Raw genomic sequence first — 23966 nt, forward strand, 5'->3', positions numbered from 1 at the left:
AGACTGTTTTCCCCACACACTATGAAAGCAAGAGCTTGTTTCAACAGCTCCTGTGAGACCCTCCCACAGACTCTCAAACAGTGGTTTGCAAAGTGTGATCCCTTCTGCATCACCTGGGAGCTGGTTAGAAATGCAAAATCTGGGGCCCAACCCAGACCTGCAGAATCAGAAACTCTAGAACTGAGGCCCAGCAATCTTAACAAGCTTCTGAGGATGGTTCTGCTACACGTTAAACTTTGAGCTCCAAAACTATGCCAGGGCACGAAGAAGAGAGACTTTGATTGCCTGCCCTATCAGGTTGCTGGAACCCAGACTTGGAAAAGCTAAGGGTCTAGAATCAGCGGGCGGGGCATTCCTCCCATGAGTAGAGGGCGGGGCTAGCATTCCGAGCCCCGCCCCATGCCGTTGCCCCGGGAAACCCCGGGTTGTAACAATAACCGGCTGACGCGCTTCTGGGAGGGATCCTTTCGAGTCCGTGGGCGGGACAGCCTGCTATGGACCAATGGGAGTACTGGGACCCCGCCCCCCTCCCCGAGCGCCATGCAGGGGGCGGGGTCGCGCCGCCGCTTCTTCCCTGCTCCATAGGCGGCGCTGTTGCGTGCAGGGGCTGCGCTGGGTCGCCTGGAGCCTGGAGCTCTGCACCCCCACCCCCAGCCCGCGGGCGGGGCACCCGGGCTAACCTAGGATTCCAGCACCGCGGGCGAGCACGCCCCGCCTCCTCCCTCCCCGGGTCCGCCCACTCCCCGTCCCCCGCCCATCCTGGGGTGCAGCCGGCGCTAAGCGCGGCAGGCGCGGGAGCTGGCGCTGGAGCCCGAGCGGCAGCAGCGGCGGCGGCGGCATTCACCGGGCGGCGGCGGCGCGGGCTCCGGCACAGGCTTGGGCTCCGGCATGGTGCAATCCAGCCTCGTCCCGGGAGAGCGGGGCCCGCGCGCAGGGCCGGCGCCCGGGGAGCGGCGGCAGCGGCGGTGGCGGTGGTGGCTGCAGGCACAGGCAGGCGGCAGGTGCTAGAAGCGCGGCTGGGCGAGGTGTGTGCCCTCTGGGCTCCCGGGCCGCCGCCCCCTCATTGCCTGGGTCTTTCCCTCCCTTCGTGCTCCGGAGCGCGTCCAGCCCCCGGCCTCTGCGCTCCAGCCCATGGCGCCCCGCAGTTGAGCCAGCGTCGCCAGGGACCCCTCCCGCGGGCCTCCCCAGGGCGTGCAGATCCCGGAGCCTCCCGCCCACCCTCCGCGGAGCTCCCTCCCCTCCTCGCCCGAGCCGGGCGGGACCATGGCTGCAAAGCTGCGAGCGCATCAGGTGGACGTGGACCCGGACTTCGCGCCGCAGAGCCGGCCGCGCTCGTGTACCTGGCCACTGCCGCAGCCAGACTTGGCCGGCGACGAGGACGGGGCGCTGGGCGCTGGAGTGGCTGAGGGCGCCGAGGACTGCGGGCCGGAGCGCCGGGCGACGGCCCCGGTGATGGCCCCAGCGCCGCCGCTGGGCGCGGAGGTCGGACCGCTGCGGAAAGCGAAGAGCTCCCGGCGGAACGCATGGGGGAACCTGTCCTACGCCGACCTCATCACCAAAGCCATCGAGAGTGCCCCGGACAAGCGCCTCACGCTCTCGCAGATCTACGACTGGATGGTCCGTTACGTGCCCTACTTCAAGGATAAAGGCGACAGCAACAGCTCGGCCGGCTGGAAGGTGGGGGCGTCCCGTTGGGGAGGGGGTTTGGGGACCAACGCCGACTGGGGGTTCCAGGGGCTGATAGATGCTTCTAGGCTTTGGGTGGACCATCGGGAAGGGGGCTTTTTGGCACCCCCCGGGGTCACGAAGTGTGCGCCCAGGGCGTGGGGCCGGCCAGCAGACAGGCGGGGGCATGTCGAGAGCAGCTGTGTGTGCGTACTCCCTTGCGGGAAGGGACGCAGGGTGGGAGGTCTAGTGGGGTGACGAGGGACTGCCGCTTTGAGGCGTCTCTGAGGAACATCCCCACCCCATCTTTGGGGAGATAGCAGAGGAGCCCATTCTCAGGCATGGGCATTGGGGAGCCTCCCGTTCCTCCCCTGAGTTTGCTTTGTGTTACTCTTGTTTTACCCTTTCTGCCAGGGCACCCTCCTTAAAGAGCTGGAATAATTACTTGGGGCCAGTGACTGCTTTCCCTCCCAAATCTCTTCCTCTGTCCTTACTGGAGTTGTCCCCAGGGTGAAGAATGTGACCACAGGGCTCAGTTCTTGGTGGTGCCAGGAGTTCACCCTGGGGCACCAACCAGCCTGGGGTGGGGAACTCAGCAGGTGACCTGAGATCTGAGTTCTCCATGGGGCAGCTGCTGTCCCCCTTACCTGGATTGGTATGGAGGGCACTGGTGATGACCCCTGCCAGTATGAGGGCAAGTCGTTGAGGGTTGGGGATCTGTCCTTGCTCAACCAGGCTGCCCATCTGCCACTTCCCTGGCTTCCTGAGCCCACATGCATTTAGGGGTTGGGGGAAGGGCTGGGGTACCCCAGAAAGGCCTCAGTGCCTCAGTGCCATGTAAAGGGGGGAGCCATCTTGGGAAAGGACAGGGGCTTGATTGGATTGTGGCCTCCAGACCCACCTGCTGCCCTGGTTATCTTGTTTGAGAATGGGGAGAGCCTAGGCCTTTCAGGGAGAGGAAGTTGGAGGGGGCCCTGTTCCCAGGGGTTGAGTTGTTAGGCTTCCTATGGGAGAGGGAGTGTCTGTGAGGGAGGCTTGCCTATATCTGTATCGAGAGAGGGTTGTGTCCCTGCAAGCAGGTGTGCCACCAGGTGTGCCACTGGTGCTCTAGATGCCCAGGAGCAGCATTGTAGGGGCCATGATTTCCTGACCTAGGAGCCCATGGCTTTCATGCCTGTGTCTCCCTTGGGCCACTATGGGGCAAGAACTCAGGCTGGAGAAGTAGACCTAGATCTCCTTCCCCATCCCCTCTACCATCCTTGTGCTCAATCCTCACCAGAACACTTATTTTTCCAAGTGCGTCCTGCCCTTGGGCTTTGCTCCCACCTCCCTCCTGCACCCCATGCTCTGGCCCACCTTCCTCTCCTCCCCGTAGATGTATTCACTGTCCTCAAGGACACAGAGCTCAGGAAGCCTCCTCCAAGAAGCCTTCCCTAGCCCTTTTTAGCCAGCTTAGACTTCCCTCTTCACTGGCCCTCTCCATGCCTGCAATGGGTTTTAGCTGTTTGTCTTGTATCTCATTTTCCCTCCCAGGCTTGCCTTTGGAAGTGGCAGAGGTAGTGTCAGTGGATGTGTCAGAGCCATCCTGTGCCCAGCATAGAACCTGAAACCAAGAAGCCACCAGTGCATGCCTAGTGAAAGAGTGAAGAAATGAATAGCTGGTGCGGAGGATGCTGAAGCAGGGGAGAGTACAGAGGGCCAGAGAAGGCCAGGAGGGCTTCCTGCAGGAGGTATAACTTCCACTGGGCTTGATGGATTAAGGAGGATAGGGAGAGATGAAAAGAGGGGACATGAGGCTAGAAGTCAGGAAGGACCTATAGATCACTGAGGGTTGTGGGCTAAGCTCTGTGCCAGACACCATCACACATCTCAGTTACTGCTCTCAACAGTGCCTGAGGTGGTTTTATTGTGACCAGATGAGGGCATTGAGGTCCAGTGTGGAAGACTGACTTAACTAAGGTCGCCTACAGTTAGTAGGTGGGGATGCTGGACTCTAGCTGAAGTGTATCTCCCCGCAGGGCCCCCTGCATCTCTGAAGTGTCCTGCTCGCATCTAGGGGTGGGAGGGAATGCTGAAGGCATTTGAACAAGGACAGGTAAAATCATAGAATGTGGTTGAGAATGTGCTTGAAGATGATTTAGTCCCATGAGTTCATTTCTCAGACTGTGAGACTGAGGCCCGGGAAGGGAACAGGACTCTTCTCAGGGCATCAGTGAGCAGCAGGCCCTGGATGAGGGCCCAAGTCTCCTGCTGCCTGCCGGTTAGATGCAGTTTCCACTGCACCACACTGCTGGGGACACACTGGTTCTCCCTGTGCTGGACTCCCAGCCCTGGGCTAGGCACTGGAGAGGGAGCTTCAGGCTTAGGCTCCTGATTTAGGCCATGGCAGACACCACCCAAGCCCTGGAAGGGGAGTCTGCCCCATGCTGTCCCCTCAGTGGCTGTCTTTCTTTCATCCCAACTCTCACCCTGTTTCCCAGGGAGACTCTTTTCCCTCTCATTCCTGGAGCATCCTGCCCTGAGCCCCTTCCCCTTTCCCAGTCAGTTCCTCCAGGGCCCTGATGGAGGAGCCATCTCCAAATCCTAGCCAGTCTTAGGGGCTATGGTACACCTCAGGTACCAGAGCTAGGACCAGGGCCCATTGTTCCTTCCTTACTTCCTTTCCCCACAAAGATGTTGCACTTGAATCCTGGGGTGTACCTGTTAGATAGGGTGTGGGTTCCAAAGGGGAAAGCATTATATGTACCTTTAGAATGCATCAGGGCTTAGCTAGTTCCACACCCAGGTCCTGTGCTTTGCAGACAGAAAAGGTTGGGAGTGATGGCAGGGGTACAGAGAAAGTGAGTTAGATCCCCTGGAGAGCCAGGGGGTCCTTACAGAGGAGGTAACACTTGATCTGGGTGTGCCTTCACTGAGGAGAGGAGAATTTGGGAGATAGACTTCTGGGGGGTGTTGACTACATACTCAAAAGCAGGGAGGTGGAATTGTGCATGTTTAATTTGGGTGTGCCAGGCTGGAACCAAAGACTACCAGGCATGGCAGGAAGGCAGCATGGGAAAGGTAGAGTGGGCCTACCTACCATCAGGAAGAGCTGACAAAGAGGCAACTGAGTGGTACTAAGAACAGGAGTTGGAGGAGACTGGAGCAGCAGGCTCAGGACACCCAACCCCGCCTCAGGAGAGGCTGTGTTCAGCGCTGGGAACCCTCATCCCTCAAAGGGGCTGGTTGTGTTTACCTCCAGGCCTGGGATCTAGGCTCTGTCAGGAGGTCCCTCTCCCTCTGCGGTATCCCCAAAATGTGGCTGTCTGGGTAGAGCTTCCCACTTTTCCTTAAACCTGGACTCCTCCCAGAAGCGTTCCAGGCTGCTCTGAGTCCTAATGCTCCTTTTACTTAGCACCTCTGGAGTTGTTCTGCCTGCTTTTGTGTTTCCTGGCTGCCAGCTCTATTGGGAGCTCCCAGCCCAAGCCTGGACGCCTCCCATTCCTGTCCCCAGGCCTAGTGAGAAGGAGCTCAGTGGATGGGGACATCCCTTGTCTCTCAGGGGCTGGGGCAGCTTGGCTGTGAATGGGTGGTGCTACCCGCATCTGGCCCAGTAAGTTCCAGGTGGGGTGGGTTCCTGAAAGGAGAGACAGAACTGACTGCCCAGGAGCAGGGTCCTACTACAGCCTGCTGAGCCATGGTTATGAGTGTAGGCCACCCCTCTTCATCTCCCCTCAACTGGTTCCAGCAAGGCTCCCTCCTCCTCCATTGCCCTCTGGGGATCCCCAGCCCCAAGGGCTGGTGGGGGTGTGGGAGGAGGCGGTGTGAGCCCCGGTTGGGGGGTGTCCTCACCCCCCTCACTGCACGAGCGGGGGGCTGGCAGCTGCCCGCCTCCTGGGCACGAGCCCGTGCCAGCCGCTCCTGGCACAGTTGCTGGCACGCCCGGCAGACTCCCACGGCCACCTGCTCACACCCACCCACGAGCGCTGGCGCGCTGCGGGCCCTTCCGGCTTCCCGGGCCTCCCGGCGACCGGCGCCCCTCCCCCGTCGCGGTGCCCTGACGCCCCCACCCTGTGCTCAGCTCCCCACGGAGCCCCTCGCTCCCTGCCGCCCCACGGCTGCCCCCCAACCCGCGCAACGTGGGGAGTTCAGGAGGCGGGGCGGCTGGGAGGACCCTGGGATAGCCGCGCCGCGGGGGAGGGGGGAACGAGAGGCAGACAGAACGACAGACAGGGTGAGGGCCCCGCCTGCCACCTGGCGCCGCTCCAGCGGGACGATGGCGGGCAGCGCCGTGCCAGTCGGTAATTGCAGACAGACTAATTTAAAGAGATGAGACGGTTATTTTTAACTCGCGTTAAGGTAATGAACGGCGCGGGGGTTTTGCGGGTTCGAAAGTTCAGCGCCCCCAACCCCCACTTTCAGTGGGTGGGGGCCCTTCTCTGCACGTCCTAAGGACTCCAGCCTCAGGACTGACTAGAAACGGGAGGGAGGTTGAGGAACCGGAGAAGTCCCGTCAGAGGACAGGAGGGCAGAGAGAAGGATGGGACAGAGCCTCCGGCGGAGAACATGCCCCTTCAAATCCTAACCACTGTCCTCCCGGGTGGGAAGTGACTTGCCCTGGGGTCACACACCTGGCAAGTGGCACGCTTGGGAGGTGGATCCACTTCTGACCCCTAAACGCAAGCTTCTTGTGCCAAGAGGTTGGAGAGGGGGTGGGGGTGGAAGCTGGAGGGAAGGCATGGACTTTCAAAGGGTTAGGGACTTGTTCTTTGCAGGCCACCTTTCATCTGTCTTTGAGTGGCAGCCGGTGATGGTAACCACGCGAGATCTGGGGGTTGTGGAAGCCTACCTGCCTGTGTCTTGTGAGGGTTAAGGGGTGGTGGAAGACTGCCTCTGTGGCTGTGAGCCTCTGGGAGATGTGTACATCACCTGTAGCAGGGGAAGCCCCCTCCTCACCTCAGTTTCCCTTACATCCAGCTGACTCACTGGAGCCCCTGCCTACTCTGGCTTGCCTTCCAGGTGAATGCCTGGGGAATAGGAAAGGGTGGGGCTGGGACTGCCTACACATTCATGTCCACTCCCTCTACCTCCAGATTAGACTTCAGGTCTCAGAAAAGGTAGAGGGTCACGTAGCCCAATAGCCCTGTCCCTGCCTTCTCCCCAGCGGAACCTCTTCTTCCCTGTTGCCCATGATGGAGAATCACAACCTTGGGACCACCCATTCTTGTTGCTAAACAAGTCTTAAAGCTGTTAGGACTTATTTCCTTCTCCCTAACAGTGGCCCATTCCCCTGGAACATTGCTTACGGTATCCTAGTTCAGCTCTTTAGGGTCACTTGGAGTCAGCTGAGGAGTCAGGGGTAGGTGAGAGGATGGACAAAAAACTTGCAGGGGAACCTGATCTAGTGCATGTGCGAACTAGAGAGCACTCTCCGCTTCTGGTCCTCAGTATTCTCATCTGTATCCAAAGGGCCTTAGCTTGTTTTTTTTTTTTTTTTTTAATTTTTATTTTTTTATTTTTAATTTCAGTTTGCTTGTTCATTCTTCTTTGTTTGAAGTATTCCTTTTTTGTTCATTTTCTTTTTCCTCTGGTGGTGCGTCTTACTCTGGCTCACTGCTGCTCATACTGGTCTTGAACCTCTGAGCTCAGACAATCCACCCGCCTCGGCCTCGCACAGTGCTGGGACTATAGGAGTGAGCCACCACGCCCGGCCCTTAGCTTGGTTCTTAGTTCTTTTAATGCTGTGTCTTACAAACACTCTGGTTGTAGGAGCCATGAGGGGTTCATTGAACAGAGGACACACAGTACTGAGTGGTCTTCTCACAGGTGGACATGTGTAGATGGACTTCAACTTGGGACACCTTCTTAGAGATGCCTACCCTACCTGTGACAGTACCCAGGTGGCAGACATTTTCTGGGCACAATGAAGGGAGTGTTCATGGCAGTCCCAGCTGGCTTTAGAGAAGGCAGATGGGGAGGGTTCAAGGTGTTGGGTAAGCATAGCTCAGGCTCTGGGGTCTGGGTAGGGTGCTCAAGGGGACAGCTGGATCTGGAGCATCCCCCTTCTCCTGGCACCCTGGTTACCATGGAAACCAACTCCTGTTTGGGAGGGTTTGGCTGTTTGCTGTCTCTCCCCACCCCCCAACCCATATGTGGAGGTGGGAGGGGGACCAGGTGGCTTGTGGAGGAGGGGCCTCCCACACCCTCCCCCCAGGGCCTCCCTGTTTGAGGAGAGAAACCTTTGTGGTCTCTCAGAGGAGTGCCTCTTGTGGGAAGGGGAATGAGAATTAAGAGAATGAATGTCGGGGTGCTAGGCTGTCATTTGGGCGCTACACATAAATGCTCTCATTTTATCCTCCCTAGGTCTCTCCTCAAATGCATTATTAGCCCCATTTTGCAGTTAAGGAAATAGAGGCCCAGGTTAAGTCACCTGGCCAAGGCAGCTGTGATGAGGCAGAGCCTGGATTTAGACGCAGACATATTGTTTCTCAAAGTCAGTGCTGTCACAGCTCCACACACCAACCTGCCCCCCTGCTCCAAGGCTCTCTCCTGTTCCAGAACCTTCCCAGGCTCCCCAGTTCTCCCAGGAGCAAACCAAGCCCAAACTTATCTGTTTGGAGCCCTGGGCTTTTATCCAGACCCTGCCTTCCCTCCCACTTTCCCTGCCTTCTCTGATCTTAGGCCAGCTTCACACCGCATTTCACACCTGACACAGAAGTTCTCTACCCACACTCCTGCCATTGTCACACACTCACCAAGGCAGCTACTGACTCTCCTTGGCTGATCCCTTGGGACACTCCTCAGAAACTAGGCAGGAGGGTTGGGTAGTTTGAACAAAGACTCACCTTCCGGGTGCCTCTGGAACCCAATACATCTCTCTGTTTCTGCCTTAAATCCTTAGTTGGCAAGCCTGGCTGATGCCCAGAGTCACCTAGAAGCTTTTGGACGGCACAGGTTTCCAGTCTCTTCTCAGACTCTCTATATCAGGCGGTTAGCAGGTGGGCTTTGGAGTTTATTTATCAGGTGTTTGGTGATGGGTCATTCTGTACCAGTGGCTTAGGTGGTGGCTTCCTGGCATCCCGCCTGTCCCCCTTCTCCCTCTCCCAGCGTGGATTAGCTTCTTCTCCAAGCAGGTTGCCCAGGTTGGGCCACTCCACTCCTCCTTACTCCTCTTGGGTCCTCCTGAGATTTGAGCCCCATGCAGTCAGCTCCAGGCCAGTGGGCCCCCACCTCAGCACATGCCTCACCCTCATATCTTAGGATTGAAGCTCCATAGGATGAGGAGAGAAGAGGGCCATAGCCAGGGATGATGCAACTGAGAGACTTGAGCTGCACAAGGGAGGGAAGGGCTGCCCTGGGTTCCTGGAGCCCCTTGGCATGGAGATAGAGGGCCAAGAGCAGCCCATGGGGACAAGGCCAGCGTCTGTATAGTTGCAAATATGCAGGAAGCCTGTCTGGAACTGGGGTGGTAAAGAAGCCGAAAGTCACAGCCACTGCTCTCAGCTCACCATATGGTGCACAGCCCAGTCCTGGGGACTTAGTGTGACATTCCAGTCTCCCATCTTCTGATCCTTGCTTACTACCCTGAACTGTTCCAGCTCAGGATTCAACCTGCTATGTGCTATTACATACATTCTTTAATTTAATTTCACAGTAACCCTGTGAAGCTGATGTTGATGCTGTCCCTAGTTTGCTGGTGAGCAAAGAATAAGAGAAATAAGAGGATTGAACAGTGTCCCACTGGAAGTGGCAGAAATGAACCTCTCCCAGGCTAACTCTGCCCTAGCCCAGTGCTCTGGCCAGGACATTCCAAGCTGACCTTCCTCCCCTCTGCCCACTGCCCCTACCCCTAGTCATCATCCCTGTGCTATCTCATCAGGCTTCTATCCTGGGGAATGGCCCTAAGGGCCCTGACTGCCTTTCCCAGACAGAGAGTTCCCAGAGCACAGGAGAGACCAGCTGATGTCCTCCTGATCTGCAGGCCCCAGGGTTGATGGCAACTCCCTCCATCCACTGTAATCCAGGGCTACATACCATGCAGTACTGCTCACAGGGGAACTGGACTGGCTCCCTGACCTTGAGGTTTCAGCCCGCAGGTCAAATTGGAGAGATAAGATGAGGACACTGACTCTGATTGAGGATAAAAACTGCTCAGGTTTATGATGGAAGGCCAGATAATGAACTGGTAGGTGTTTGGAGGTGGGGGAGGGGAAACAGACAAAGGGATTCAAGCCCTCAGGACTCTTCAGGGAGCCCCTCAGGGCCTGGCTGTGCTGGCTGGGGCCCAGCAGGAACTGAGGCTGGAGATGCAAGTGAGTGGCCTTGAGCAGTAAGCCCAGACGCTGGCACTTTCCAGCTTGGGGGGTGGGGTAAGAATGGCACAGGCAGAAAGATTACTCAAGGATGGTGTGGAGAGATTGGCTCGGTGCCCAGTGTGGACCTTGTACCTGGGTCCAGAGAAGATGAGCTTGAGACAGGGTGGAGTCCAAAGAATCCAAGTTGCCAGGCCTAAGGCACTGTGCAGCACCCTTTGGTGCCTTGAGTATCTCTCAGGTGAGACCAAGCTATCTGGGTAGGGGCCTTGGAGGCGAACAGGGGAGGGCAGAACCTAGATCTGCTTACCCTCTGTGTGGCCTTGGGTCACTGAGCCTCACTTTCCTCCTCTACAGAATAGAATAATAGTAGGTCTATGTCTAAACTTTGTTGTGGGAATTACAGGAAAGATACCTGTAAAGTCTCCAAGAGATTTCAGCAGAAATCTTTACTGTTATTCATTGCTCTGGGAAAGGAAAGGAACCACCGCCCTGCTGTTTAGGGTAGGGTTCCCTAGGCCCAACCCTGAGAGCTGCTGCATTCTGTGTGCATGCCTGCACGTGTGCGTGCACAAGCACTGGAGTACAAGGAGACCCCTGAGCCCTAGGTATTAGATAGTCAAGGATGTCTAAGCTCTCTCCTTCCCCTAGTTTGACCCACGGTTTTCCACCCTCCAGAGCCTTGCCAATGGGCTTGAAGGGCAAATGGGGCAGGTTTTAGGTATGCCATTTTCACAGATGAAGGAAATGACTTGCTAGAGGTCCCCCTTGAACCAGAGTTTCCTCTCCAGGATGTTGGCTCCTCTTTGCCCCATTGGCAGGCTGTGTGACCTTGGGCCTGGCCTTTCCCTCTCTGGCTCTGTGTTCTCCTCCCCCAACACTCTGGGGAGCTGTAGGCCTCTTCCTTCTCCCTCCTGTCTCCTCCCTCTGTCCTCAGCTGGCCTCCTCCTCCTCCTCCTCCTGTAACCTGAGCTGGAGCCCTGGGGGAAGGGGCTTGCCCTCTGCCAGAGGCACCTGCCAGCTGAGCAGATGTGTGGGGATAGAGGCCCTGGGAGGGGATTGAGGGCTCTTAGCCCAGCATGGCTGGGGCTGGGGCTGGGGCTGGGGCTTGGGCTGAGCTCACCCAACCCCAGCCTCTGGCCTCTGCCTCTAGGGCTTACCCTGGGCACTTGTTCATTTTTCAGTGGACATTCTCAGCACTCCCAACATGTTTTGCAAGGATAATTTAGTTTCCAGAAGAGGACAGATGGCAAATGAGGGCTGGTGCCCCCAGCTGGGTGGGCTGCCCTAGGCTCTTGGAACCCCTTGGCATGGGGACAGAGGGCCAAGGGCAGCCCCTTGGGGCAAGGCTGGTGTCTGTGCGGGTGGCCATGCTCCTGGGAGAGCAGATGGTTGTCTTGGCACGGTGCCCACTCCTCCTCTTTTTCCCCCAGGAGCCAGCCTGCAGGGCTGGGGCACAGCTGCTGGGCCCTCCCCAGAGCTGGCCCAGGGCAGGGCTGGGTGAGGTCACCGCAGCTGCTCTGAGGGCCTGGGCAGGGGAGTGGGGAGGTACTGCCTGCAGAGGGACAGAGGGGCTCAGACTTAGAGGAGAGACAGGGAGAGGTCTGAGTGGCTTTGCAGTTAGGGATTCCATTTAATCCTGATGAGGGAAGAAAGGGTTTGTGAAGGGGGTTCCTGAGCAAGTGTGGACAGCTTCCTTCACCCCTATCCAAGGCTCCCCCTGGAGCTTCTGCCTGGCCTCTGTGCCTCTCTAGAGGAGAGGCAGACTCCTCAGTCTCTTCCTCTCAAGGCAGGAGGAAGAGCAAGGGCCCTGGGTGCAAATTCCCACACTACCACTTAATACTTTGCAAATTTGGGCAAGTCACTTTATCTCTTGGAGCCTTAGTTTCTCATCTATAAAATGGGCACAATAAACTAACTGCAGTTGTTACAAAGACTCGTTAATAAAATAATTGTTGAGTGACAGCATAGTGGATGGCACATAGTGAATGTTCAGTAAATGTCCTTCACTTCTCACTATGCTGAATTCTCCCGAGGAGACAGGAAGTATTGAGGAAGGTCAGGGGGAGGGTGGTGGTAGAGGCAGCATAAGCCACATGGGAAACTAAGCTGGAGGAGACTTAGGCAGGACCCTGGGTGGTCAAGGCTTAGAGTGCTGGTCTGAGATTTTGCTGAACAGAAACTTTTCAGAAGTGCCAGACATGGGCTGTTTGTGGCTGCTGAGGCTCCATCTTATCTGTAGACTTCCCATGAGCCAAGGATTTCACCACAAAGTTCAAGTAGAGAGGAAGACTCATATACAGTTTCGCTCTGGATTGCAGTGAGATCTCTGCAGTAGCATGGAGGTGAGAACATTTTTCTTTGGAGCTTGCAAAGGGGACTAGGAAGGTGCTAAAAAGCTGATGAAGGCAGAGGAACAGGAACTGGTGGACCAGTGAGATGGGCAAAGGTAAAGAACAGAGGTGTGGACATCCAGGATGGTTGGAGATAAAATGGGCCTGAGGGAATGGGAGGTGGATGAGGCTGGAGGGCTGTTGAGTATTAGTCTGGAGTTGGACCCAAGCCCATGGGTGACAAGAAGCCATGGGCTTTTGAGTAGGGGTGAACTTGGAGTTTTTTGGTGATTTCTTTGCTGTCCAGGCTGGGTGTGTTGGCTCCGCTTTCTTGAGGGGTATGGAAGCCTGACCCTTGATCTCATGCCTTACTTTGGACATTTGGTTCCTTCTGGGCCCCTGGCTGCCCACTTCTGTTCCCCCGCTGATCCTGAGCCCACTCACTTGCAGACGTCTGTGACTTTATGCTCCCAGTGTGCCATTCTCCACTGCAAACCCTTGTGCCAAGGATTTACACATGGCCTCAGACTCCTGATGTTATCTGGGTTACCTTCCTGCTAGGAAGCCTACCTGTACAGGGAACTTCATCCCAGGTGGCAGGGCAAGTGACCCTTGGGGAGTCTGTGGCTCTGTTTGACACAAGTGTATGTGTGTGCTTGTTTGTGTGTGTTTCTGGGCTAGGCTGGGGCCCCAGAATGGGATGGGGGGGATGAGTGGCATGGGGGTGACTCCTGGGGCTCTGAGACATGGAAAGGATGAGACTCTTGACATGTGGGATCTCAGCCAGGTCCCATCTTTGCCTGTGGATGTTGGGATTGTTACCCCCTTTACTGGGAGCCAATGTCACTTGGATGAAGTTGGAATTTCAACCAATCCCCTTGACCTTTCTTTATGTAGGAAGGGAGGCAAGGAGAAAAGAGGGAATTGTCAGTCATGGAGAGGACCAGAGCCCTCAGCACAGCTCCACAGATGGTCTCTATTTAGGGGAGGCACTAAAAGGAGGGGCTAGGCTGAGCCTTTGATTCTGATGAAACATGTAGAGGTATCCACTCCTGACCTGGGCTTGGGCTTGGATGGGTAGACACAAAACTCAGGATCCTGGAAGCCTCCAGATACAGGGTTAATGGTGCATTGGGACATAGGGCTTGGGTCTGCTATATCTGATGCCACCTAGGAGAACTTGGGCTTGAGAGCCAAAACAGGGACATCCACTGGGAAGAATAGCAGAACAGAGTGTTGCCTGCCACACTGAGGATAGAGGTGAGAAAAGTCCTTGCTTCAGAATACAATAGCCTTGTGACCCAAACCTGGCTCCATCACTTAGAAGCTTTGTGACCTCAGAGATCATTTAGCTCACCTGAGCCTCAGTTTCTCTCCTTTAAAATAGCAGTACTTATTCACAAGATGGTTATTGATAGTAAAAGAATTTAGCCTATGTCTGGCACATAGTAGGCCCTTCTCCTGCCTCAGTGGTGTGTGATAACTGGCTTGCATCAGCTTATGAGAGCCGATCATGCACACTTCTTCCCAATTCTGCATGCAGTGACTTAATTCTGGCAGCTTAAAGATGGCTACCATGGGAGTATTCATACCACAGAAATCAGCAAAAACTACAGATCAAATCAGGTAGGGTTTTTTTTTTTTTTTTGCAGTTTTTGGCCAGGGATGGGTTTGAACCCACCACCTCCGGCATATGGGGCCAGCGCCCTACTCCTTTGAGCCACAGGTGCTGCCCCTGTTAGGCTTTTTTTTTTTTACTTCTTGGAGAGCTAGTTGTCAAATATTTATCAGCACACCACTGAATGTGCCCCAGAAAGGGTAACCTCCCCAGCCCCACTATCTAGGATCACAAGATCAATTAGAAAATGACACAAGGAGTCTGGGAGCCCCTGCCGCAGAATCTATCCCGTTGGCTCTCTTTAGCCCTAGTAAGGACAAAACAGAAGGCAGGGCAATAGTGCAGCTCTGGCTAGGCCAAGCAACCTACAATTCAAAGTCCATGGGCCCTTCTGGGCTGGGGGGATTGGATAGAGTTAAAGCACCAGGCAGTCCTATAGGCAGGGGACTGCAAAGCTGGAATCTCTTCTCCACACTTCTCCCTTGCCCCCAGAGATGCAGCAGGTCCTGGCTAGAGAAGTAAGATTGGATGAGGGTGAGCTGTCAGAGAATGAAGCTGTGTATTGGAAGGAGAAATGAGGTTGTACTGGAAGATAAACGAGGTTGTACTGTCAGGGAATGAGGTGGTACTGGGAGGCAAGGTGAGGCTGCATTATTAGATAAATGAGGTTGTACTGTCAGGGGATGAAGTGTACTTGTAGGAGAGATGACGTCTTGCTGGATCAGTCAGGTTGCACCGTCAGAGAACACAGCCACACCACAGGAAGAAGGAGTGCGTCCCACTTAGAGGATAAATGAGGGTGTCCTGCTGGATAAATGAGAGGGCCCATCAGGTGAATGGAGTCCTGTTAGCAAATGAGGTTGTACTTGCTGGATAAATGGGACTGGTGTGCTGGATAAATGGGGTTGTACTGTCAGATGAATGCATTACTGCTGGTGGACGAAGGGTATCCTGGGAATAGATGAGGGTGTCTTGGTGGATAGATGAGCTGTCACCACCAAATGGATCAGACCCTGTCCATGGAGGAGGCACCGTCAGCAAGGACAAGGTTATTCTCTTCCCACTGTGACTCCTGGAGCGTCTCCTGGCTCAGATGGTAGGGCTGAGAGGGACTTTGGTGTGCACAAGCCCTGAGTTATCCACCCCTCTCTGCACAGCAGGGTGGGGGATGGGAAGGGCAGCTGCACCATTCACCCTGGGAATCCTTCACCTCTCCAGCAGCTCTCACTCCTTCCTCTCTGTGGTTCCTTCAGTGACATTTGCTGTTCCTGACTTTGTCCACTCCACCACTTGTTTCTCCAACATTCTCATCTCTCCATTCAGTTTGGAAAAGCCCCTATTGCCTGCTAGCCACTTGCCCAGTCTCATTTAATTCTCCCTTTTGCACACACACACCTATATACACTCTTTTTCATTCATTTATTCATTCAACAAACATTTAGGTGCCTACTATGTACCAAACACATAAGGCACAGTTAAAAAAAATGGATAAAAATCATTCATGAAGCTTCTATTTTAATATAAGGGTAACCACACAAATACAAAATTAAAATAGAGAATAAATACATTATATATTAATGTAGAAAATGATAATTGCTTTAGAAAAATTTAGAGCAGGTTTGGGGGCAAAGAAATGCCAGAGAAGAGGAGCAGTTTTTAAGAGGTCAGGATGGGCATTGTTGCAAAAGGTGACCTCTGAACAAAGACTTGAAGGAGCTCAGAGCTCCCTGTGGGCACTGGGGGAGGGTGGACTGTGTTCTCTGTGCTGGAGGAACAGGAGGGAGTGATGGAGCAGGTCATAGAGGATCATGACCAGGCCTTTGCTCCTTACTCTGAGTGAGATAGAGGGCATTAGAGAGATCTGGGTGGGACTGGAGATGATCCCAGTTATTTATTTTTATTTTATTTATTTTTTTGTAGTTTTTTTTTGGCCGGGGCTGGGTTTTTGAACCCACCACCTCAGGCATATGGGGCCGGCGCCCTACTCCTTTGAGCCACAGGTGCCGCCCCATCCCAGTTATTTAAAGGGTCACTCTGGGTTTGGCGCCCATAGAACAATGGTTATGGCACCAGCCACATATACGGAGGCTGGAGGGTTCAAACCCGGCCTGGGCCAGCTAAACAACAATGACAACCGCATCAAAAAATGGCAGGACATTGTGGTGGGCACCTGTAGTTCCAGCTGCTTGGGAGGCTGAGGCAGGAGAATCGCTTAAGCTCAGGAGTTGGAGGTTGCTGTGAGCTGTGACACCACAGTACTCTACCGAGGATGACAGAGTGAGACTCTGTCTCCAAAAAAAAAAAAAAAATAATAATAATAATAAAGGGTCACTCTGGCCACTTCTGGAGTGCTACAGGGAGGTAAGAGTAGAAGCAGGAACTGGAACTTCAAATCATCTCACTTTAGGCTCCTGTTGTCCATGGCTGACAGAGCTGAAACTGGAATCCGGATTCAATATCAGAGCCCATACACTTTGCTCTGTGCCAGCCTCCTCTCCCTGGTGGGTGAGGCCTGGGGGCTGGTTTCCTTTGCCCATGTTCTGAGGGAGAATAGGGTGGGTGGGTGGGTGTGGGATATAACCTACTATCTTTCTGCCCCCAGATGGTCTCCCTGGGGCCCCAAATCAGGGAGGTCCAATTCCCTTAGGAACATGCTCTGGGCCTGGATATAAGTGTGGGGCCCCAGAAGCCAGGCCCAGCTCTGGGTACCAGGGGAGCCTGGGCATGCCAGGGCTGGGGCTGTGGTGGTGGGTTGCTAGGTGACCGCGCCAGGGAGCCCTGGTTACTGCTGCCTGGCAGAAGCATCTCCCTCCTCTGCCTCCCTTACCTCCTCTATGGCCTCTGGCCTCCCAGGAGGCCTTGCAGGTGAGCCAGAGTTGTGATCCAGTACTTGCCCCTGGATCTTGGCAGGGAGCTGTGATTGGTACCAGGTGGCTAGCCCCCAAGGAGCCACACTGAGCTGTAGGGCCTGGACTTCTCTCATGGGACACAGTCCTGGTGCACACCTGGTACAGAGCCCTACTCAGCAGTCAGAGGCCTAGATCCTTGCCTGGCTCTGAGCCACCTCCCTTGGTGGCCCTGGGCAAGGCATGGCAGCCCTCTATGCCTCCACTACCCTGTCCAAGAGCCTTGTTCTCTGTTCTAAGTGGGCAGGGCTCTAGTTTCTCCCACTGCCACCCCATGGCTTGAGTGCATAACACTTCAATTTTTGCATTACATTCCATTTACATAAATAGTTCTACTACTTTAAGAAAAGAGTTTGAAGACCTCCCATACTGGATGATTCCAGAATTTTCAGCGTCAGACTGTAAATGTCCCCAGAGTACAACTTGCCTTTCTTCTCAGATTACACTGGGGAAACTGAGACTAGGATAAGGACTTTACTTAGGTCAGGCTTGGTGAGTGGGAAGGCCTAGGCCCACATCCCTGCTCTACCACAAGGTGCTGGGCAACCTTGGGCAAGTCCTTTTTTCTCCCCAGGTTGGAACAGCCATGATTTCAGGCTAGAGCTTGAGCCTTCATGGGTACCTGGCTAGACAGGGGACAGAGGGGAAAGGACACAAACCTTCATAGGCTTACAGCAGTCTTGGTAGTAATTTAAAACATTTTTATGTTTATGAAGGAAATGTGGATGTATTAATACATCCTTATTACACAGTTTTCTTGAATTCTCAAAAGGAAGCATAAGAATTATAGGAAATTTTTACTGTTCCACATGCCCCCCACCTTCCCCATGTTACCAGCTTCTAGAGATAGTTTACATGGAATATTGGAGGAGCACTGGAATATTGGCTTCCTAAGATTCGTTGGGAATTCTCTGACTTGTTTCTTTCCCATTGTGGAATGTGATGTCCTTTGGACTCAGAGTATGACCAACCTATGATCAGTTCCTGGCTATGCACCTAACAAGCTGTGTGACCTTGGCAACTCACTTAACTCTGAGCCTCACTGTCCTCATCTTGAGATAGGGGTCAGTCACAGTTTGACATAAAGATGACCTTAGATAAAATACTTAAGAGTGCCCAGGGCTGAATGGGCAGATATTGGCTAGGTGCTGGCACCTGGTAACTTCCTTTCTCCAGGCTCTGAAGCAGCCTGGTACTTTGATAAGAGAAGTAGGGAGTGAGAAGGTGGAGCTTATCTTAAGCCAAGACAGTCCTATGGGGGAGAACTGAGGCCTCAGAGGATCCTCAACACAGGTGTGGGGGAGGGTTTGGGGAGCCAGGTGCAGGGGCGGAACAAGTAGGGGAAGTCTACTTGAGGGAACACCACTCCCTGGGGGTCCAGCTCCCCTCCTTTCAGAGTCCCAGGAGAAACCAGGCAGGGCAAGGCTGGAAAGCCTCAGCTGTTGCCTCCCAAGCATGGGGCCCAGAAGAGTCACTATCAGGAGCTAGAGGTGAGGGGTGCGAGGGTACACTGGGGAACAAGAAGGCCCCCTCCTCCTGCTAGGGAGGAGGTAGGAGGAATAGCCATCACAGGGCAGTGACTATGAGTTCATGAGTACAGTTGGGCAGATTAGCAGGTTAAGAGCAAGTCCAGGAGCTGGGCAGGGCTGGAGTGGTACGTGGCATCGTTGCCTAGCTGTGGGGCTGTGGGCAAGTTACAGCATGCCTCTGCACCTCTGCTCCCTGCTATATGAAATGGGATTATGCCAGCTTCCTAGAGTTGTTGGTGCCCAGCTGTACCCAGGGCATGACATTATTAAGGAGATGTACTCAATAGATCTGTTGGTTGATCTAAGAGGTGAGCTGTTGTAGCTAAAGTGAAGGATCTGACTAACATTTGTGGTTATCTGGTATGTTCACCAAACACTTACTTTCACACATTAGCTTACATAATTTTACAGCCTTAACAGGTGGTTATTGAATGTAGCCCATTTTTTCAGGGTAGTTCACTGAGGCCTACAGAGATTTGAGTAAACAGCCAGTGGTCACACAGCATCCTGCCCAGCCCTCTGAGATCCAAGGCTATGCTGTTTTCCATAACAGTGCCTGAGCCAGGAGATTGAGGCCATCAGGTGGGATGTGGCAGGCCCAGCACAAGTTCTACCCCAGATTCCTATGGGGAGCCTGGCCAGTGGAGCTGTGTACTCCCTCCCTGCCTCTGTCCACAGGACAGGCCTGGCAAAAGCAGGTAGTGACATGAGGAGCACTGGAGACTGAGAAATGAGGGGGAAGTGTGCGTGTGAAGCCCAGCATAGTACCACAGGCAAAAGGCTGCATAGCCATGACCAAGCCACTTCACCTCTCTGAGCCTAGGTAGTCTGTGTGTAAATGGAGATTATGCTGTCTTTTTTGTGGGGGTTTTGTGAAGGCTCCTCCAGGAAGGGGCTTTGATGGCAGGTAAGTGGTTCAGAAGGGGAGGGTGGGCTACAGCCCAAAGAGCAGGCTGCAGAGCTGGGCTGCCCTGGCAGGAACTGAGCAGAGCTGGGTTTCCAGGTCTCCATGGACAAATGTCCTTTGAAGGGCTTGATGGGATCCCAGGCCTCTGTGGAGTTCACAGGAGCTCAGAGGGGTTGGGGGGTGGGGAGGATGTCATGAAATCTCTGAAAAGTCTTGGTTCTATGCCCCCCCCCCCCAGACTCCTCGTCTATTCTACTTTCCCTGGCCAGGCCCTCCCAGCAAAGGGTTAACAGTCTTCTCTACCTGCAGTTGCATTTTAAAGACACGAAATTAAAGCAGGTAATTTATTCTCCCCACACACGAAAGAGCAATTAGTTCTAAACAGGGCTTAATCAGTCACCGCGAGATTGATTTCTGGAGCCCTGGGTTTTCGGGCTCCTGGCGCCATGCCAGGCCGGCGAGGGAGGGGCGCGGACAAATGAGCCGCGGCGGCATGAGCCCTTACATAATCTGCTGGGGGGCCCTGGCAGGCTGGCTAGCCCTACGTGGGGTTTGGCTGAGGTGGGGAGAAGGGGTCCCACTTCTGTAGTAGGCGCCCCCTCGCCAGACAGTAGTCCTCAGGGTTGGACTGGCCCCTTGGAAAAGGTTAGCCGCTAGGCCCAAAGCTCCAGCCCCACCCTCCGCAATGTCTGCGTGGGGGTGGGGTGGAGTGCAGTTCTGGGGTAGAGGGTGGGTACTAGGGGGTTTGTCCAACCAGGTACTTACACCTGTCTCTTCTCTTCCCCAACCCTCCTACCCCATCCACCCTTTCATCCTCCCTATTTCCTCCCCTCCCCCCCTTCTCCATTCTCTTCTCTCATTTCTTCTATTTTCTTCCCCTCCTCATTCTACCACGACCCCCCGTTTCTCCATGGCCTCCTCACTTCCTACTCCCCACCCGTGCCCTTGTCTTTGCCCACAGAACTCCATCCGGCACAACTTGTCGCTGCACACCCGGTTCATCCGCGTGCAGAATGAGGGCACAGGCAAGAGTTCGTGGTGGATGCTGAACCCCGAGGGTGGAAAGACAGGCAAGACCCCGAGGCGCAGGGCCGTGTCCATGGACAACGGGGCCAAGTTCCTGCGCATCAAGGGCAAGGCAAGCAAGAAGAAGCAGCTGCAAGCGCCTGAGCGGAGCCCAGACGACAGTCCTCAGGGCGCGCCAGCCTCAGGGCCAGTGCCCGCTACCGCCAAGTGGGCAGCCAGCCCCTCCTCGCACGCCAGCGATGATTACGAGGCGTGGGCTGACTTCCGCGGCGGCGGGCGACCTTTGCTCGGGGAGGCGGCCGAATTGGAGGACGACGAGGCCCTGGAGGCTCTGGCGCCGTCGTCGCCGCTTATGTACCCGAGTCCCGCGAGCGCGCTGTCGCCAGCCCTGGGCGCGCGCTGTCCCGGGGAGCTGCCCCGCCTGGCAGAGCTAGGAGGCCCGCTGGGGCTGCACGGCGGCGGAGCGGGGTTGCCCGAGGCCCTGCTGGACAGCGCGCAGGACGCGTACGGGCCGCGGGCCCGCGCTGGGACGCCCGCCTACTTTGGCGGCTGCAAGGGCAGCGCCTACGGCGGAGGAGGGGGCTTCGGGCCGCCCGTGCTGGGCGCTCTGCGCCGCCTGCCCATGCAGACCATCCAGGAGAACAAGCAGGCCAGCTTCGCGCCGGCCGCCGCGTCCTTCCGCCCCGGGGCGCTTCCCGCGCTGTTGCCGCCGCCGCCGCCTGCACCCAGGCCCGGCCCGGTGCTGGGCACGCCAGGGGAGCTGGCGCTGGCGGGCGCGCCGTCCGCCTACCCCGGCAAGGGGGCGGCCCCGTACGCGCCGCCGGCGCCCTCGCGCAGTGCCTTAGCCCACCCCATCAGCCTTATGACGCTGCCCGGCGAGGCGGGTGCCGCGGGCCTGGCACTGCCCGGCCACACTGCCGCCTTCGGGGGCCCACCTGGAGGCCTCCTGTTGGACGCGCTGCCAGGGCCTTACGCGGCAGCCGCCGCCGGGCCGCTGGGTGCCGCACCCGACCGCTTCCCGGCTGACCTGGACCTCGACATGTTCAGCGGGAGCCTGGAGTGTGACGTCGAGTCCATTATCCTTAACGACTTCATGGACAGCGACGAAATGGACTTCAACTTCGATTCGGCCCTGCCTCCGCCGCCTCCTGGCCTGGCCGGAGCCCCGCCCCCCAATCAGAGCTGGGTGCCAGGCTGAGGGCCGCTTCCCACGCCTCGGGTGTCCCGGTCCCATCCCTAAGGGGCCTCTGTCTTCCCATCCTGAACCCCGGGTCCCCATTCCCAAGTCTAGCTCCCCAGGAGGCAGCCGGAGCCCTGCTAGAGACCTCTCAGAAGTTGACCGACGGGGGAAGTGGGAGGGAGGGGCTGGACATCTCACCATTCCTGCCCAAACTCCTTCGATTAGTTTCTCCTCTCCTGGGGCAGGAAGCCTAGGAGAAGAGGCTGAATTCTGGGCTGGGTGGGAGTGGGAGGAGCGAGGTGGACGCTGGTCGGGAAAGCCAACTAGGAGATAGGACTGGGAGCGGGGGACGTTTCTGGAAATTCAGTTTTGTTTATGGAGCCCATGACTCCTCGCCCACCCCAAACTTCGATCTGGTTCCTAGTTGACACCCTTTCCCACTGGTCTTAGCCTCACTTACCCAATGCCAGCAACCCTCTTCCCAAAAGCTCACTAACGCCTTATTGGCCATCCAACGGTTCAGCCCCTCCCTCCTATCCCTGAGCCGGCCCCAGCTTCTCCCCTCCCCCCGTCAGTTAGTCCTTTCCAACCCACCCACTCCCAAATACTGGTCTCAGCCTCTCCTGCAGGCCTCAGCTCCAGATCCACGCCCAAGCCGTCATCCCTTTCTCCGCGCCTGTTCTGGCCCCATCTTCCGTATTTGTAAGTGTCCGGTCGGGGCGGGCGGTGGGCGCGGCGTCCCCGGCGCGTATCGTAGGCAGTGTACCGTGGCCGTGCCGTCAGCGTGTGCGTGTGCGTGTGTGCCGTGTCGAGGCCGTGTAGAGTGCATTGTACAGCATATTTTCATGAATAAAATTGTTTTAAATATTTCCCGCGCCTTGGGCTAGCAGGAGGGGGGCAGTGGTGGAGGGTAATTGGCAGGGATCTTTGGGGGTCTGGCGAGTCCCTGCGCCTGAGCCTCTAGGGAAGCTTTGTGTCTGGGCACGTGTCTACATTCCCTGATACTCGTCTGCTCAGCACACATTTTAAGCGCCTACTGAGTTCCAGACGCTGGAGATGTGCCTTGTGGAGCTCTGCACCTGCTTCTGTGAACACGTGCATGCAGGAAGTTTGGGGCCTGGGGAAATTCTGTCCTGAATACACCTCAGAGATTGGGAGAAGGGGCACAGATATTTATTGAGAACCTGTTAGTGCCAGGCCCTGTATTGGATTTTTTTGTTCCCATTGTACAGATGAGAAAACAGGGTCAGAGAGGGAAAGTGATTTAGGAAAGTAGGGTGGAGATAGTGGAAAGAGGAACTTTTGAGGTGCGCAGACTACTCTTGAAATTCATTCCCTGCAATCTACCAGCTGTGTGACCTTGAGCATGTTTTCAATCTCTGTAGCTTTATCTTCCCGGTCTACACCATAGCACAGTAGCACCTATCTCATGGATTTCTTGTGAGGGGTAAATGAGAAAAGGTACGTAAAGTACTCAGCACAGGTCCTGCACATTCATTCATTCAAGGAACAGTTAGTGAGCACCTGTTAAGTGCGGGTCCTTATACCAAAGCAATGAGGGCTGCCCTCTGCACAGTCTCTGCCCTTAAAGAACTTGGAGGTTTACTGGGGGCAAGGATGAGTCCATAGGTGACTTTAGGTCACAGCTAAAGTGATCTACAGTTATGACTGGAGAAGCTAGGTGGCCATTGTGGGAATGAATGTTGGGGCAGTACTCATCCTGGACTTAAGAAGTCAGGGACGGTGCTCAGAGAGGCTGCTGTCTTGCTAAGCCTGGAAGGATGAACTGGCATTGGGAAGAGGAAGAATTCAGACAGGGAGTGACATGTTCAGAGTCAAGAGAGCATGTGGATTTCAGAACCACTTCAGTTGAGTGTGGGTAACATTTGCAATGGAAAGATTCTTGATGGCAGGGAGGCCAATGGGCCAGAGGCAGTGTGGCTCGGCCAGGAAGGCTGAGGGCAGTAGGGCTAGAAGGAAAAGGATAAGTTCACATCTATTTTGGATGTAGAGTCATTGGGACTAGGTTGGACAGAGGGAGGAAAAAGTCAAGTGATGCCTGGTTTCTGGGTGGTGCCAGGGTATACAGGGCCATTTCCTGAGATGAGGAGCATCAAAGGTGCAGGAGGAGACCTAGGGAATGGTATGCTTGGCCTCAAATAGGCTCAATTTGAGTTATATTCTATTGGAATCTTGGCATGTGTGTGTGGGGGATGTTCAGGAGCATGTATACTGTATGAATGCCATCCCCTGGCATTGGGTAACATGATGGCCTGGAGATATCCAGCTGGATAGTGGGATCAGAGCCCAGGATGGTGTCTGGGATAGAGAGGGAGGTCAGAGAATCAGGAGCATGGAGTTTGTCCCTGAGGTGTTGGGCTTGGGTAGGATGTTGCAGAATGAGAAGTCACCTCTGATAAAACCTGAGAACACTCAGGCACAGGAGAGGGACCCACTGGCTGAGAAGGAGCAACTATAGGGAGAGGAAGAGGAAAACCAGGACAGTGGACT

At 55.4% G+C, this 23966-nt stretch overlaps 1 protein-coding gene across 1 annotated transcript; it reads left to right on the forward strand.

Annotated features, from left to right (window-relative positions):
• The first annotated feature begins 777 nt into the window (after positions 1–777).
• On the forward strand, positions 778–22325 carry FOXO6 (forkhead box O6). Its single transcript, XM_053577233.1, has 2 exons — positions 778–1677; positions 20211–22325. The coding sequence occupies exons 1-2, from the start codon at positions 1264–1266 to the stop codon at positions 21471–21473; spliced, it is 1677 nt and encodes a 558-aa protein (XP_053433208.1). The 5' UTR covers positions 778–1263; the 3' UTR covers positions 21474–22325.
• The last annotated feature ends 1641 nt before the right edge of the window (positions 22326–23966 follow it).

This window comes from Nycticebus coucang, chromosome 22 (genome assembly GCF_027406575.1).
Source record: "Nycticebus coucang isolate mNycCou1 chromosome 22, mNycCou1.pri, whole genome shotgun sequence".
In the NCBI taxonomy this organism is placed as follows: Eukaryota; Metazoa; Chordata; class Mammalia; order Primates; family Lorisidae; genus Nycticebus; species Nycticebus coucang.